This window comes from Suillus discolor (assembly GCF_016758755.1).
Source record: "Suillus discolor strain FC423 chromosome Unknown F5147scaffold_4, whole genome shotgun sequence".
NCBI classification, from domain to species: domain Eukaryota; kingdom Fungi; phylum Basidiomycota; class Agaricomycetes; order Boletales; family Suillaceae; genus Suillus; species Suillus discolor.
Genome location: NW_024541251.1, coordinates 868,273 through 885,743, shown reverse-complemented (window position 1 = coordinate 885,743; position 17,471 = coordinate 868,273). Strand labels below are relative to the sequence as shown.

General features: G+C 46.2%; 3 protein-coding genes across 3 annotated transcripts; all 3 read left to right on the top strand.

Annotated features, from left to right (window-relative positions):
• Window positions 1-31: 31 nt before the first annotated feature.
• Window positions 32-1,008, top strand: F5147DRAFT_648470 (P-loop containing nucleoside triphosphate hydrolase protein; the record flags this gene model as incomplete). The annotated part of the gene is made up of 2 exons (XM_041433279.1): window positions 32-461; window positions 515-1,008. 2 exons carry the CDS (start codon window positions 32-34, stop codon window positions 1,006-1,008), a joined length of 924 nt encoding a protein of 307 aa, XP_041298596.1.
• Window positions 1,009-2,228: 1,220 nt separating this feature from the next.
• Window positions 2,229-3,830, top strand: F5147DRAFT_566463 (uncharacterized protein; the record flags this gene model as incomplete). The annotated part of the gene is made up of 4 exons (XM_041430803.1): window positions 2,229-2,567; window positions 2,628-3,545; window positions 3,603-3,686; window positions 3,747-3,830. The coding sequence occupies 4 exons, from the start codon at window positions 2,229-2,231 to the stop codon at window positions 3,828-3,830; spliced, it is 1,425 nt and encodes a 474-aa protein (XP_041298595.1).
• Window positions 3,831-4,787: 957 nt separating this feature from the next.
• On the top strand, window positions 4,788-5,282 carry F5147DRAFT_566047 (uncharacterized protein; the record flags this gene model as incomplete). Its single annotated transcript, XM_041430783.1, has 3 exons — window positions 4,788-4,847; window positions 4,906-5,066; window positions 5,132-5,282. Coding segments are annotated over 3 exons (372 nt in total), but the record flags the coding sequence as incomplete, so codon positions are not given.
• Window positions 5,283-17,471: the final 12,189 nt, after the last annotated feature.

The window sequence follows — 17,471 nt, the reverse complement described above, 5'->3', positions numbered from 1 at the left end:
GATCTTACACCTTCTTACCGGTTTGTTCATCATGGCTGTTCAAGAGACAGCTGTGTCGCGACGACTAAAGACCGTCAAACATATTATCATAGTGTGCTCGGGAAAAGGCGGTGTCGGAAAATCCTCCGTGTCCGCCCAGCTTGCGCTCAGCCTCCATGCATCTTCTCCCACTGCTCGGGTCGGGGTTCTCGATGTCGATCTTACCGGCCCGTCAATACCACGCATGCTTGGCCTGGATGGACATGGTGTGCACCAGAGCAGCGATGGATGGGTACCTGTGTATGCGGATGCGCTCGGGGATGGTGAACCCAGACTTGCGTGTATGAGTGTTGGATTTTTATTAAAGAAGAAGGGGGATTCAGTAGTTTGGAGAGGGCCAAAGAAGAACGCTATGATCAGGCAATTTCTGAGCGATGTCAGGTGGGGAGAGCTTGATTACCTCGTCGTGGACACACCTCCAGGTTAGATATCCTACGGCGTGACGAGGGCATCTCGAACTGATGTTAATATGTAGGAACATCTGATGAGCACTTGTCACTAATCGAACATCTTGCACCGGTACATTCACGGCTGTCTGCCGTCATTGTTACAACGCCGCAGGCTGTTGCATTGTTGGATGCTATGAAATGCCTATCGTTTACCCGGGCTGTCGCACTTCCTGTCCTTGGACTTATCGAGAACATGAGTGGATATGTGTGCCCTTGCTGTGGAGATGTTAGCAATGTGTTCTCTACAGGTGGAGGTGCAGAAATGGCGAGAAGAGAAGGGGTGCCGTTCCTTGGTAGTATGCCTATCGACACGGAGCTGGTTACATTGTTGGATGCTGCCGAGTCCACAGATCTAAGCGCTTCTGACGGCCATCACGATGAAGATAGCGAAGTTCGTTCATTTGGAGTTTTACAACGGTATCAGAAGACGTCGTCTGCGAAAATTCTGAGTACCGTTGTGGATAACCTCATATCGACGCTGCCTATGGTAGAACATGCGTCAGAGAGCAGCTCTGCTTAAGTAGTCTCAAGGGTACGTCATTAAACCATATCCGCTGCTTCTTACACATCCTATGCAGGTACAGACAAAATCGTAAATCGATACATATACCGTTGATGATGTATCCTTAGAATGTGTCTCTCTTGCGTGTACTGACACGGCTGTCAGCTCCGAGGAAGCGTTCAAGTCTATTCAGATAAGTGTCTGATCAGAGAAGCGTCAGCAGCGAAGCATACTTATCGAACCATACCAGCATACCTTCTGAGTATCCTGATGTAGGGAGGCAGACCACATGATATTGAAGTCCTTCACACGACGGGTTAGACCACAGGCTATTTTAAATCGCGCTGCACCAGCAAATAAATTGGCTCCCGAGCTCCGCAACTATATCTAAATGGATACACTATAATAAAAAGCTTGTCGCGATCACCTTACCTGCTCGGTTCATTTCAAGTTAAAGCGAAAAGGTAAAATACAGAAGTAGTACGTACTACCAGTCATATGATATCGTCAGAATCAGAACCTCCGTCATCGTATGACTCGAATTTCGATCTTGAAGTAATACCAAGGGTCCCACACAGCCATGACCTGCCCATAACCAGCCGTAAGGGCTCACCTCTCCTACATGCGAATGTCGAAGATCAGCCCTGCAAATCCATCAATTTCGGTATGTTTTTTGGACTACATACTTTAGATTCCACGAAACTTCGGAGTCTGCGTTCGGTAGATATCTCTCGTAAAATTTGCCACGTTCCTTCAACAAGCCGGATATGAATGTGAGTGTGTTCAAGTTTTGGCATTTTGGCCTCGCGTTTTATTCCTTGCTTTTTTGTTCCATGAGTCCAGTCATCTGATACCCCCATTCATCGCCCTCCGACTTCACAGATTCATTCTCGAGGCCTCCTTCAATTTTTACCTCTAACTTGCTCATCCTAACGATCTCTATCTTTTCACCTCCGGCGGCGACCTGATTCATTGTATCTACGGTCTAAGCTCAATGCATGACCGTCAACCGCCTTTCGGCTCCGTATCGACACCCGCTCCCTTACTTACATCCGCTTCAAGTTCAGCTCGTGATATCGCTCAGCCCGCGCGCCCGGGACCGCTTACCGACTCAAGTATGTAATTTTTGCAACATATAACACGACGCGTCCCCCCTTGTTGATATCTAAGTTATCCCCATGCTCTTTTCCCCTCCAGGTGGTCCCTCCGAGAAGAGACCTGATTCCCAATCATCAGGCATGACCGTCCGCAGGATAAGCGCGTCCGTCCGCGCCCATGCTGGGGATGATGATATCTTTACGACTCAAAACCACACTCGGACCCTTCGTCGCCGTTCAAGTCGCTTGTCAAAATGGTTGGAGGAGTTACGGGTTGGTTCCTCCACCGTTCAGCGACCAGATGGCACCGATAATTCTACTAATGCGGAAAACGTTGGAACTGAGTGTAATCCTTACCTGGCGTATCCTCACCTCAGTCTGGCAACTGTTCGTAGAAGCATGGATGATGCTACTAGCATGCACGATTATGTCGTAGTTGATGACGGCGATGTGCAAGAATATAATCCCCCTGAGGAGCCCGTGGATTTAGAGGTGCGTCATCTATGACACGTGTTAGATAGGTCGTCTCATACGTCAAAGGGATCGCATGGCCAATCGGCGCTTGGAGATAGTGCTGGTACATGTCATCAATCGACCATATGGCTCAATACCCCTCCATCTCGACATCAATTCCGTCTATCAGTTAGATCTCCTTCACCGGCTGCATCATCAGCATCTCCCAGTCCATCACGCCTGTCAATGTTTCAACGCTCCTCCCGTGCCACTTCCAACTCGGAGGCGAGCAATCCTTATGACCACAGTCGCTCTTCCAGCCTTCACACGTCACACCTTGTAACCGAAGCTCGATCGGAGGAACGTTGTACACGTTCAAGCCCCTCATCGTGGCGGTGGCGACCGAGTGTATTGGGGCATTTCGTGTCCCTCTCTGATGGTGATGCACGCTCAAGTACCCGTGACTCCCCAAATAGTTCTTCCCGCCCCAGCATGTCCTCAACTACCACAAGTTCCTCGTACGCAGTTCCATCTACCAATCTGATATATGAGGATGGAACATCGCTTGTACCCCATTCGACGCCTCAAAAGTCACATTTCTTTGGATCTTTGAGGTCGCGTTCCCACAAGGCTGTGACCTCTTCACTGTCGCTTTTCACCACTGAAACAAGTTCCTCATTTCCGGCATCATTCTCATTACCAGCATCTGAACCGCAGCACTCTCAGCCGCCAGGCTTTCCAAGTTCCTTGGCGCGGAAGTCGAGTACAATTCGGTTACCCTTCTCGCCAAAGTCGAGGGCCCTGAATAGTGCCCTTCCAAATATATTCGTGGAAGCGCCAGACGTTACGCGACCGCGCATCGTGTACACCGGCAAAAGCCACGCCCCCAGAGTTTCTTTATCTTCGATCGCTAGCCAGTCACGAAGCACGAAGAAGAAGTTAGTCATCGGTGGTATCGCGCCGAATGACGTTAAACGTCTTGAGGCCGTTCAAAAGTGGTGCCAGGTCTGACTCAGATCCTTGATTTTGGTTTCTTGTTACTGACTCCTGCCTTATCTTTAGTCATTTGGCGAAGTGGATCAAATCACGAGGATGCCTAATGGCGATCTCCATGTAAACTTCCACAAGGCTGAAGTTGCAGATACTGTAAATAGCTTCCACAGTCGTTCCTACTGTCGGAGGAGCTAACCCAGTTCTCCTTGCCAGGTGTGTCGTCTGCGTGCCAAAGTCTACATTGCGGGTGTAGGCAGCGTACATCTTTCTTGGTATTCTGGAAATAAACGACCATAACATCCGTCACCGCCCTCAAACCGTTTTCATTTGTCTGTAAAAGGTGAAAGCAGACGTAGATCGTCATAACTTCCATAACTTAACTGCGTACCTTCAGTGTACAACGCTGGAATTACGTTCTACACCCGCCTAATTCGATAATTATCCTTTCCCCAAGGCCTCTGGTCACTAATTTCATTGACGAGTTGTATCGATTCCACGACCATGTATACGTACGTACGTGTTATCCGTTCTGTCCAACATCAAACTGACGCTGTCATGCACGCAGACGACCATTTATGACCTCATTTGAGCATTTCATCCTATCTATCATCTACATACCTCAAGATTTCAGCTTCACTAATGCCATCTACCACGTATTCCTTCGTTGATATCCCTTTGCTCACGATACATACCTTCCACATTGTCAAGATGACCCTTCGCGAACTAGTTGCTTGGACAATGCGTTGGACGAGTGGGTACTCATACTTAACGATATTTCTTCCGCTATCAGCGATATCACGTTCTGTTTAGCCTCCTGTAGACAGACTGAATAGAAGAAAGGCCATTTTCCAAAAGTGTCCGTCCTCGATCTCGACTCCTGTTGCGCAGTACAGGGACATACAACTACACCACCTAGTCTTGAGAACGTGAGGCCTGACTCTTACTGCGCAATACAGTAACGATAATCAGTGCTTGACTAACGTTGTCCGTTTGTTCTTGCATTCTTTGCGCGTTGATATCGCTTCCCCTCCTCCGCGCTGCCCGCCTGGAACGTATGGAAAGTCGGACAACCGTGCTCGCTTTGTAAGCGTTCTTTTGCTCACGTGCATCACAAGGACACCAAACACCCCTCGGTACTTTACCCTACGACATTGTTTCAGTATTTCTTGACCAAATAACACCAAAATGAACATTTGTGTAACGGTAGTATATTCCCTTCGCTGGACTTATATCTGACCACAACTGAAATTTGTCAAGCTCATCAGAGACATTGGAGTCACTCGCGGAGACGTTGGACACTATGCCGGCATCCTTGTAAGCATGTCTTCATCGTTTTTGCCCTTTCATTCGTCCATGATGTTATTCTCTCCAGGGATCATCGTACTATGCAGTTCATATCCTGACCATTTTTCATTGGAGTCAGCTGTCCAACCACATCGGGCGGAAGCCCGTAATACTGACAGCTCTATTAGCAATTGTTATTTCAATATTTTTGTTTGGGCTGTCGAAGACCTTCCTTGGTCTGGTGGTCAGGTCAGCGTGTCCAGTTAAATGTCAAATAATAGCTGGGACCATCAATTCCTGACGTTCTCGACCAGTCGTATTGTCTGCGGAGCATTTGATCCGAGCGATGCTGTGGTCAAGAGCATGCCAGTGGACATCACTGACGCAACCAATCTCTCAGAAAGTGCGTGTTCTCGTCTTTTGGCCTGCTTACCCCACGCTGATACATGCGTTGGGCCTGGCTAACCGGAACAGACTGGGGGTCCGCGACAAAAATCCACTAGTCACAGGTCCTAGGTCCCTGAACTATGTCCTTGATAGCGGTGACAGGAAACTTGGTTCGTATCCATGAATGTGATGTTGATGGGGGCGTCAGGGTACATAGATGATTAAAAGAATGTTGTGGCATGTTAACCAGTGGGCCGTTCTTTTTTTTCACGCACCTAGACTTTGGCGTCGTGTCCGAATGTGGTTCACATGTGCTGTAAAACAATAGATCGCCATTGAAGGTCTCTAAACAAACTTCCGCCAAGTTGGGGATACGCATCTGGTAGAAGAATGTCCAGCATCTTGCAGCGGGTCGCGGAGATAGAAATTCACAGAATCGGAGTGAGTTAATCTTCAGTGAAATGGGAGTTCCTGACTGGTGGAGCTCAATTTCAGCGGGTCATGAATATGAAGTTCACTTCACCAAGCCCACCATGTATGATGCATCGCGATGTCTTTCCAGCACGTTCCTCGATCCAATACCCGAGTACTCTCGAGACCGTACGTTACTGGCCAACGCGGGCGCCCAAAGTGGCGGCACAGAGGACAGCTCATCGAAGATAAAACCGGATAACGCTAGTGAGCTGAACGAAGCTTCACTGGAGTTGCCATCTCTGTGGTGCTGATTTGCCCTGACATCGAGAGGAGGAAGACCAAAACCGATTTGCATGCTACCCCAAGGAACCAGGCAACCTACATGCTACGTTGCAAGGGGAAACGACACGCGTCATGAATGTGAGATAACAATCATATATAGCAGCAAAGCCACGGCACTGCATGGTATGAATTTCGGTTTCGCGGGAGACGCTATTACTTTCCATCACTGCAGGTTGGAAAGTTCGTCTCCGATGCTTCGATGTATCGAGTAGTATCAGAGGTATCGGAGGATTTAATACTTGATGTCATTTGACTCCAATGAAGTCACTTTGGTTGGATATATGTTTTAGATGACAACAACAATATTAATGTGGAACACGTAACTATTGACCTACCAGGAGTCCAAACACAGCCGCAAAACTTACTATCCCACTTTTAGGACCATCGGCTGGACTCATTGGAAATGCAACATCCCAATCTTTTGATGCCTCACGTGCCTTGCGGTGTCGATATGGCCAGTCTTGTTACGACCCGCACCCAATAGTGAGACATGATTCTTCTCGACTAGCGGAACGAAACTGCCCTTTCCCCAGCAACCTCGACTTCTGTGACCTGTAATCCTCAGGACGATGAGCGTTGTACATTCGAATGTAAGAGCTTGCCATTGCGTACATGATGTACCGATTCCTTAAGTGTGGAACGTGCCTTTTCTCTGCCATCGGCGCACCGGAGTGACATGAGCGGTGATGTTCAAGGAATCGGTACCCTGGTTGGAGTGCCTTCTATGCCAGCTGCATCTCAGGACGAATGTAGACGATGAGGCGTGTAGACGGCGTACTGGTGTGTTCCTATTATCAGATGACTGGATATAATCCTTCGGTACCGCAGAGACTTCAAAGCCAATCAGATTCTGCTCACCAATCTGGGGGCCGCATCAGACAAACTAGGATGATCCAACCCATCTTTATGTTAGTTTAAATATCAAATATTTTCTTCGCACTTTGTACAACATATAAACCTCTCCTAAATATCGTTCACCCCGATGTGAATGTCATTGATACTGAGGTTGCGACACTACCACGATAGATGCAATGCTGGCAGTCCGAGTCAAAAGGATAGTTTTGTATACAAGTGTCTTGTTGACACCGATTGAATGGCCGATACTTGCGACGGAATGTCTGCATTGGTGAAAAACAGATATATCCGGGAGACTCAGTGTGCGTGGCAGCCGTGACGGTACGCTGAAGTGCTCAAGCGCAATGTGTTTCCAAGACAAGGTATTCAAAACAATCACAAATAGCCACATTATCACTAGCTAGTGGTATGTACGTACTAGGCATCACTGGCGCTTGAATATTTGAATGGTCGCATGAATTAATGTTATAAGTAACCCTCAATAGCATCACATGTGTGTGCCACCGCCTGCTACCATTTTGATAGAAAGAACGCTTCTATTGGTCTGCCTATGGGAAACTGAGGGTAGGGTAAGTGTAGTACCACATACTTATATAGGTCATCATTGGTGTTGTGACATCAGTATAGACGTTGCAATCAGCCGACATGGCTCGTGCACTGCTTAGCGGAGTTACGAGAGCATCTGAGTGGCGGAGTAAATAGTTAGTATAATAGAATATCGGAATCGGCCGAATATATTCTGCGCGCCACGAACTCCTATTATCGTCGCTGTTCCTACTAAGCCCGGAACCTGAATCATAAGAGGTTACGAGCCCTGTGATACGTTAAAAAGCAAACGTTAAAGCAATACATTGAAATAATAATCAAGATGTCGAATCCCAATCCTAATCCTCCGACTTCTACAGCTACTGGGACTTCCACAACAGTACCTGTCCCTGCGGCAATACAAAAACCTAAAGAGATTAACCTCGGAGCGTTGTCATCATATAAAATCGAACCTTTGAAGGAAAAGAATTGGAGTGGATGGAAAGCCCATATGATGGGCCTTCTCAAGCTTCATGGTGTGTCTGAACATGTAGATGGCACAACAAAAAAGCCTGATCCGAACAAAACGGATGAGTTAGCATCATGGAATAAACTCGACCAAGTTGCACAGACCTTGATAATGAACATCATCACTGATGAACAGATGGTGCATGTCACCGAGGCTGCAATGGCCAAACAAACTTGATGAGTATTCATCAAGTTCGAGGACAACAGAGTGTCGTCGTCGTGAAGCGAAATCTATTCGCTATGCGAGCAGCTGAAGGCGTCAATATCGTCGAACATATCAATGAGATGAAAAGGCAACAAAACGACTTACATCTTATGGGCGAGATGATTACGGACAAGGAATATAAATCCTTGCTCGTGATGTCCCTACCGGACTCCTGGGATGCCTTCACATCCTCGTACCTTGGTACGCATGCGGATGCGCAAGGGACAAAAGGTATGACGTCCCAGGAGATTACCTCATTGATTATAGACGAGTATAATCGTAGGGAGACGCACAGTACGCAGGCGCAGGAGAAGGGGTATTATGCTAAGAGTACCGAACACGGGAAAAAGCGTAAGATTGAGAAGGAAAGACCGAAACAGAACTTACCGGAATGTTCGATTTGCGGAAGACATAACCATGTCACCGCAAAGTGCTATTGGAAAGGCAAGCCGAAGTGTACGTCCTGCGGCAAATTCGGACACGAGACTTCGGCATGCTGGGGAAACAAGACTTCAGGAGCGTCATCTAGACCTGTAAAGCTGAAACGTGCTTACCAAGTGCGAGGCAATATGGAGGATGACGACACCGATGTAGAGACTCATGCCTCTCATTGTGCAATATGGCAGTTTTCACTGGGGAGTACATGGCACGAACTTGTAGCATCACTCTGTGTGCTACCTGCAGCTATCTCTATATGAGGCGCAGCTTTCCCGCGCAACGCGCGCCATGCGCGCGTACCTTTCCCGCGCTTCACGATGTATATGCGCGCGCGCTTTCCCGCGCTGTAGCGCCCTATAGCGCCAGCCATCCAGAAGCATCCATCCACTGTCCACCAAGTTCCCTAGTGCGTATATTTCCATTTCTCACATTTGCATATCATTCCATCTTTATTTTTATCATGGACCCTTACTTACATATATCTTTACATACCTTACTCGGTAGCGCTTCAGCTCCGCATGACAGCGCTTAGGCGCCATACTTAAGCGCCAGCAGTACATACTTACTAACTTACTCTCCCACCAGAACGACAGAGGACTTACTGGTTACTACCCACTATTCACCTAGCAGAACATAGTAGAAATCTATTAAGTTGCACCTCGCATCTCCCTTCTCTTGTCTTACATCATATCATCACTTAAGCAAACTCACTCTTACTCTCTCTCATATCTGTATACACGAGCACACTTTCCCACGCTTCGCGCCATACACGCGCGCATTCCCGCGCCTTGCGCGCACCTGCGCTTTCTCGCGCTTTGCATTGGCCAACCAGTAGCGCTTTCAGCGCATACCTCTAGATCCTTGCTGCACTCGCTTCCCCTTTAGGGTCGAACGCACTTGTCGTCTCAAGTATAGCAGACTAGGCAACGCACGACCTTACAACAATTATAGATACAGTCTGGAGCATTGTTCGTGCCTCGCTGTATCGTTGAACCTTCACCGATATGGAAGTTGAAGATGAACCTAAAATTGTGTTTATGCTTCAGTCTGATCTTTCCCTGAAGAGCGAACAAGAATCAATGATCTGGTATGAGTGGTTCGCAGATTCAGGAACAACCTCGCATATAACCAGAGTTCGAACTGCACTTACAGAATATGTCCCAATGAAAAGTGAAGTTGTCGGGATAGGAAACGACCCCCTTGAAGTGAAAGGGCGAGGCACAGTTGAACTCGAAAGCTATATAGGCAGACAAAAGGTCAAATTTTATCTAAAGAATGTATTATACGTACCAAACACATCAAACAATCTATTATCTGTGCGCCAGCTAGACAAAGATGGCGGATGTGCTAGGTTCGGCGGTGGAAAAGTGGCCTTGTATGCCAAACAAGGACAACACATTGCAGAAGGACATATTGAACATGGCCTATATAAACTAAATGTTAGAGCGAAGTTAAGACTAATAGAAAAGACACATACCGTAAAAGAGAGACCACCAGCCGATTGGCTGACATGGCACAAAAGATATGGCCATGTAGCGGTAACAGGTCTTAAAAAGCTGTATAACGAAAAGTTAGTAGACGGCTTGAATATAGATAAAAGTGAACCTCAATTTGAATGCGAAGCGTGCATTCGCGCAAAACAAATAAGGGAACCTTTCCTGAAATTAGTAGATCAACGTGCAGAAAAACCATGCGAACTTACCCATAGTGATGTATGGGGTCCAGCAAGTGTTACGAACTAGGATAGTTCTAACAACGACAACTCGACAGAGTTTTCGGTCGTTGAGATTCTCAGTCTCTCAGACAAGAGAGAGTTCGGTGGACTTAGTCAAAGGAGTGCTTTGATTAAGAATCGGGTTTCAAGATGACTTAAGATTGGAGGTCTTAAGCGAAGGATGTTCCAGGTAAAACCTAGTAAGATTCAAGTGAAGAATACAAGCGTAATACATGTGCTTAAATAGGTCAAATATGTGCGCACAGACCAAGTCATCGTGAGATAGTAAGTACAAGGTCAAGAAAGGAAGGCATATCGTAAGAATGTAAAAGTATGAGATAACGATTGTAACATTACCCCCTTACTAAGCGTGAAGTCACCGACTTTACTCATAATCTTGGTATTCACAATGGTTAGAGTCGTCCTGGTTTGCCCAATAGATAGGGTCATCGGAATAGTCAAGCTGATCGTCTCCTCCAGTAAGGTACTCCGCCTGTCGGAGGGCTTCTTCTTCCTGGCACTGGCTGACGTAAGCTTCATCTAAACTTTTCTCCCAATGAGAGAGTTCTTGGTAGAATCCTTCATCCTTCCAAGTAAGCGTAGTAGGGGAGCTTCCAGTGAATTTGTGGCAATACAAGGATAGATGTCCAGGGGAGAGTTCCCTGCATATCCTGCAATAATAATCGGGACAATTGGTTTGGCGATGGCCAAGGGTTTTACAGTATCTGCAAACACGGTTTTCGTCTGGGTTCGAGGATGAAGGGCGTATAACGGGAGGAGTGGGACGGTGACTGAATGCTTCATCATCGCTAGAGGCTCTTTTCTTTCCCTTGCCTCGGTATTTAGGGGACCTTCTTCTTCTTCGAGAAGATTCTTTAATCTGGGCTACGTCTTCTTTAGCGAGTACATAGATGGAGGATAATGGCATGGGGATTCGTTCTGCTTCCGCGATTAGCTCAGCATACTCTGCAGGGGCGGTAGGTCCAAGGGCTTGTACTGGGACAAGGCAATCCACGAATGTTGGTGGAGTAAGTGTGGATGGAATAGTCATTGGTGGATGGATGTGTAGCGCTTTGAGTGCTTCAGCAAGCACAATGGTTTTGTCGGGAGGAGAAATCGACTGTTCCATGGTTATCTCTTCGTGCGTAGAAGAGAAGGCAGTGTAAAGGTTTTCCGGGTGCTCTACAGTCTCTACTGGAGCAACAACTGTATCAGACATGGTTGCGGATGCTGTGGAAGCCAGTTGTAACGCAAGTTGGATTTCTTCTTGCAGGTTAACGATCATGGCGTTGGTAATCTCCATGAGGCTGTTAACAGCAGCCAGTAGCTCGTCAGACACACGAGGAGGAGGAATGGGAATTCCACCGTCATAGGAAGGTGGTGGAGTCGCAGTTGTTCGTTCAACTGGTTGTGGAGATGGTGGGCGAGCGACCCTGGTGACTTGTTCAGCAACGATGTGAATAGCTTCCTGGATATCTGCCCTAACCTCCTGAGGGATAAGACACAGAGTGTAAGCACGAATGTGTTTCTGTAAATGCATGATGCCATGTTGAACACGTGGTTCCTCCACATGTCGAACGAGTCTTTCAACGAGTTTGGCTGATCTAATGACGTTAACGAGGAGATTGACGGAGAAGGCGTTTCGGTTGATAAGGATCTTATTGATTTCAATGGCATGTTGGGGACAAAGGATTGCGGCTTTGATGAGAGTGAGGTCTTCGATTTCTGAGATGAAGGATTCAAATCTTCCTTCGTCGGAGGATAGGTCGATTGGGGCGAACGTGGATTCATAGGGGAGAGTGTAAGAAACTGGGAAGGACATAATGTTTATGTTGATGGGAGGATATCACAGCAAGTGTTTTCTTTTATAGATCGAAAGGGTTTCTCCGGCATTTTCCAGGTTTTCTTCCGGGATCCACTCGTTGCTAGCAGAGGAATATCCTTTCCATGATACAAGATAACGGCGACGTTTGCTGGTACCTTTGTGAGCCAGTATAGCTTCTATTTCGTATTCTTCTTCTTCTTCCAGAATGTCAGGTGGTGGTTCCAAGAAGTTCAGCCCGTGAACGTCATTTTCGCTATAGGACGATAATAGGGAAGCATGGAACGTGGGATGTATTTTCCATTGCGGAGGTAATTGGAGCGTGAACGTGATCAGAGATAGTACGGCAGAAATGGGAAAGGGGCCATATCTTTTCGGGGCGAGTTTCCGAGATGGGAGTTTTAGACGGAGATTGGTTGCAGATAACCACACCTTATCGCCTACTTTCCATGGTTGGTACTTCTGGCTGAAGGATCTTTCTGCCATCCATTGCATAGCGATGTTGTGACAGGCTATTGCTTCTTCTCTGATCTTCTGAAGAAGTCGAACTCGTTCTTCCACGGCTGGTACCATTGAGTCTGCCAAGACATGGGGGATTCCTTTAGGCTCATAACCCATCATGATATAGAAAGGTGAAGCATTTCGGGCGTCATGCTTTCTATGATTGTGAACAAATTCTGCCATGGGAAGGTGTTCTACCCAGTTAGTTGGGTCATTGCTGCAATAGATTCATAGGTATGTTTCTAGTTCTTGATTGAGTCGTTCAGTCTGTCCATCAGTCTGTGGATGATAGGCGGTGGAAGGGGCGATAGAATAATCGAGGAGTCGAGCTAATTCCATGGAGAATTTTGAGAGAAATTGGGGTCCTCGGTCAGAGATTACTTTGTCGTGTAATCCGAAGCGTTTGAATACGTGTTTCAGGAATAGTTTGGCTACCCCTTCAGAGGTAATATTTTTATGGCAAGGAGTAATTATCACCCCCTTACTAAGCCCATGGTCTACCACGACCATGACGGAATCAAAGCCAGAGGAAATGGGAAGGTCCGTGATAAGATCGACTGAGATCTGTGAAAAGGGGTGAGTGGCAAGGGAGGAAATGGGGATGAGAGGTGGCGTAACAGGATGTGTATCAGCCTTCATTTGCTGGCAGGTGGCACATCCTTCAACGTATTTCCGGATGAAGGCTCCCATACCTGGCCACCACGCCTCGCGTTTGACCAATTCCTCGGTTTTAAAATGTCCGGGATGACCGGCAGTTGGATGGTCATGGTATTGAGCCAACATAGTTTTGCGATGATCAGGAGCGATATACGCTCAGTTTTTGTAAGACAATATCCCAGAATCTACTTTCCAATCACTTAAAGCGGATTTCATGGGGGGAAGACAGACACCATTGAGAGCGTCTACGGCAGTGGCGAATAGTGGGTCGTTAAGTGCATCTGGGCTGGCAAGGGTAGCGCGAAGGTCGTCATCAATGAGTCGGATAAACATGGAATCGGGAAGTAGGATGGTGTTATCGTTATCGGAAGATCCGGTATCATGGTCCGATCGCCGAGAAAGGGCGTCAGGTACAGCTAATTTAGAACCAGGAACGTGATGTAGCTCCAGATCAAAGTCAGTCAGAAGCATCTGCCATTGTGCTTGTCAACGGGATAAGTGTTCAGCTTTCTTAAAGTAGAGCAAATTCATGTGATCTGTGAAAACTATAATCGGGGAGGGATGTCCTTTAAGATAATGCCGCCATTCGGTTAGCGCACAAATTATGGCAAGGAGTTCTCGGTCAAAAATTGGATAATTTCGTTCGGCTGGATTGAATGATTGTGATAGATAGGCGCAGGGGTGATAGACACTGTTTTCGTCAGTTTGTAATAGAACTCCTCCTGTTGCCACTAATGAAGTGTCTGTGGCAATAGCGAATTGTTTTAAGGGGTCTGGGTTGCGGAGTACAGGATGGGTGGTAAAACAGGTTTTCAACTGGTCGAATGTTTCCTGATGCTGAGCGTTCCAAGAGAAAATGGTATCCTTCTTGGTCAGATCGATAAGGGGACGAGCGATATCTGAGTAGTGAGCGACAAATGATCGGTAGAAGTTGCAGAATCCTAAAAATGACCGAACTTCTTTAACAGAAGTAGGAACGGGCCATTCTTTGATGCCGTTGGTTTTTGCTTTGTCCATTTCTACGGATCCTGGTTCAATGATCATGCCAAGAAATTCGACTTCTTGAGAGTCGAACGTGCATTTTTCTGGTTTCAGAAATAGCTTTTCTGCTCTAATCTTTGTTAAGATCCGCCTTGTCCGTTCGTGATGTTCTTCAAGTGTCTTTGAAAAGATAAGGATGTCGTCCATGTATATTACCAGCCATCCTTCGTTGATTTCCTGACGGAATTCATTATCCATAAATGCTTGAAAGGTGGCAGGTGAGTTGCATAGCCCGAAGAACATTACATTTGGTTCAAATAATCCGTGCTCCGTGGTAAACGCGGCTTTCCATCGGTCATCCAGATGGATACGGATGTTATTATATCCTGATCTAATATCCATTTTCGTGAAGAAGTTTGCCCCGTGTAGTCATTCGATAAGAGTTGCCGGAAGTGGAAGGGGATAAGAGTTCTTTATCGTTTGATCATTAATGCCTCGATAATCTTGACAGGGACGAAGCTCTCCACTTTTCTTTCCTACGAAAAAGAACCCACTGGCTTGTGGAGATTTTGACGGAGTGATAAAACCTTTTTCCAAATTTTCGTCAATGAATTTCTTCACCGCAAGCCTTTCTTTTGGTGAGAGAGGGTACACTTTAGACGTCCTTGGAAGGAACCCAGGTTTTGTTTCTATGCGGTGGTCTATTCCTGGTCGTTCCGGGGGAAGTTGTTTTAATCCATCTTTGGCAAATACATCCGCATACTCATGGAGATAAGCGGGCACGAGTTCTTCGAAGGGTTTCTTCTGTTTTTCCTTTTCTTCCGTTGCAAACTCTTGCGCCTTGTTGCTAATTTTAAGAGGGGTGATGATCGGAATTTGTTCCGAAAAGGATGTTCCATCCTTTGTGAGAGGAGTATTGAGCGAAATTTCTTGTATAATTCGAACGAATTCTCCATCAGCACCGTATTCGACCAGGAATTCCCCGTCATCTAGCTTATAGGTAGAGACATCTTGCACCGGTGGAGCGCACCAAACGTCTTCCTGAGTGTCAAAAAGATCGTCATCCTCCGTTGGTAGCAACAGTGGTACATCTTTGGGGATTTCCTCGATGGAAGCAGAGAAGTTGGATGGCTGTTTCTTTAGTTTGGAATTTGTCCACTTTCTTTGTTCGGGGGAGGTGCTGAGTTTTTGAATTCTTTCCGAGATTTCGATAGACTTTGGGGTACAAGGAAGTGAGAGAGTTCGTTCTGCCCAGTTGATAGAGGGATTCATCTTTTGGAGCCACGGAATTCCCAAGAGAATTTGGTCTCGTGTTCCTAAGTTGGTAATGTTGAATTTTCCTATCATGGTTCGTTCATCAATTTTGATGATAAGGGTGCAGTACCGATTTACTGGTCCGCTGCTGAAATAGCTTCCGTCTGCGGTTCGGATATTGAATGGTTTTTTCAGTTTTCGGGTTCTTATCCCAAGCTTTTTCACAAAGCTTTCGGAGATATAGGTTCCAGAAGCGCCAGAATTGATTACTGCACTTGTTTCGACATTTTCCTGTTTTCGAGATATGAGAGTAATGGGAATGCGAAGTTCTTTCTTATCATTGACAGCTCGTATCAAACGTACAGGTTCTATTGGAGATTCCATCGTCGATATGTTTCTCCGTTTCAAAAATCCTCTTGAATGTGCCTAGTTTCTTCTTCCTCTTGTTCTACTTTGCGGACAAAGGGAGGACCCTTTTTCTTCTGCGGACATTCCCGAGCACGGTGTCTGATCTGGTGGCAAGTGAAGCACTTTCCAACACGCATGTGTTCTTGGTGACTCTCATCCGTAAGTCGATCAATCACCATGGCATCACGATCCCTTGTGGGTACAAATCTTTGATCCCCAAATCTTTTCTTCTTCTGTTGTATAGGGAAGCGGGATCTGATGGATTGTAACTGTGTGTGGCAGTTATCGATGTCGACTACTGCGGCGATGTAGTCATCGAAGTTCTTTGGGACGTTTCCAGCATTGAACATCTTGATAAGGATTCCTATATTGAGTCCTTGTTGGAAGTGAAAGATTTTGGCGGTTTCTTCCTTGACTTTTGCCTGAGCGATCAACCTCTGATAATCGGCGATATAAGTCTGAAGATCTCCGGTTTGTTTGAGAGCTCCCAGCTTGGTCATTGCTGTTCCGGAAGGATCGATGGCGGAGAATGCTTTATTGAAAGCTTCTAAGAAATCTTTCATGGTACCATATCCTTTCTTTTGTCCGGAGGAGTCAATGAATTGAGCGTCTTCCAGAAATTCTTCTTTCCATAATCTGGCATTTCCTTCGTTCATAAACGACATGATGAAAATGATGCGATGTTTGTCTTCTTTGTAGAGTTTATCGTTGATATCCATGTAAGCGTTACAGGATAGGAGAAATGATCTAGACAGATCCCTATCTCCATTGAATATGGGAGGGTGGTTTATCTTGTATTCGAATTCTTTGCCGCTGCTAGTGTTTGATGTCGACATATTGAGCGGGGGTACTAAAGTACCAAGGTTCAAGGCCTGTAGTCTTGGGGTGAGTGATGTCAGGTCTGCTGTCTGTGCTGGCTGTCTTGCTCAGCAGTTCTTCTTGTTTTCGGTTTGTCTTCTTTGTTCTGTTGGTTTCGGACACACACAGATGTGTGGTGTCTTTCGACTTGAATCTTTTGTTACGAACTAGGATAGTTCTAACAACGACAACTCGACAGAGTTTTCGGTCGTTGAGATTCTCAGTCTCTCAGACAAGAGAGAGTTCGGTGGACTTAGTCAAAGGAGTGCTTTGATTAAGAATCGGGTTTCAAGACGACTTAAGATTGGAGGTCTTAAGCGAAGGATGTTCCAGGTAAAACCTAGTAAGATTCAAGTGAAGAATACAAGCGTAATACATGTGCTTAAATAGGTCAAATATGTGCGCACAGACCAAGTCATCGTGAGATAGTAAGTACAAGGTCAAGAAAGGAAGGCATATCGTAAGAATGTAAAAGTATGAGATAACGATTGTAACAGCAAGGACTCAATCTATAGGAGGAGCCCGCTACTATATCTCCTTCGTGGACGATTGTTCCAGGAAATGTACCGTTGAATTTCTGAAACACAAAAATGAGGCATCATCAAAGGTAAAGCAATATATCGCTTACCTTGAAAGACAACGAACCGAATCACCCAAGACAATTAGGGTAGATAACGGTACTGAATATATAAATAATGAGCTGATAACATGGTGTAAAGAGAAGGGAATAGACTTACAAACAACAGCGCCCTATTCACCACAGCA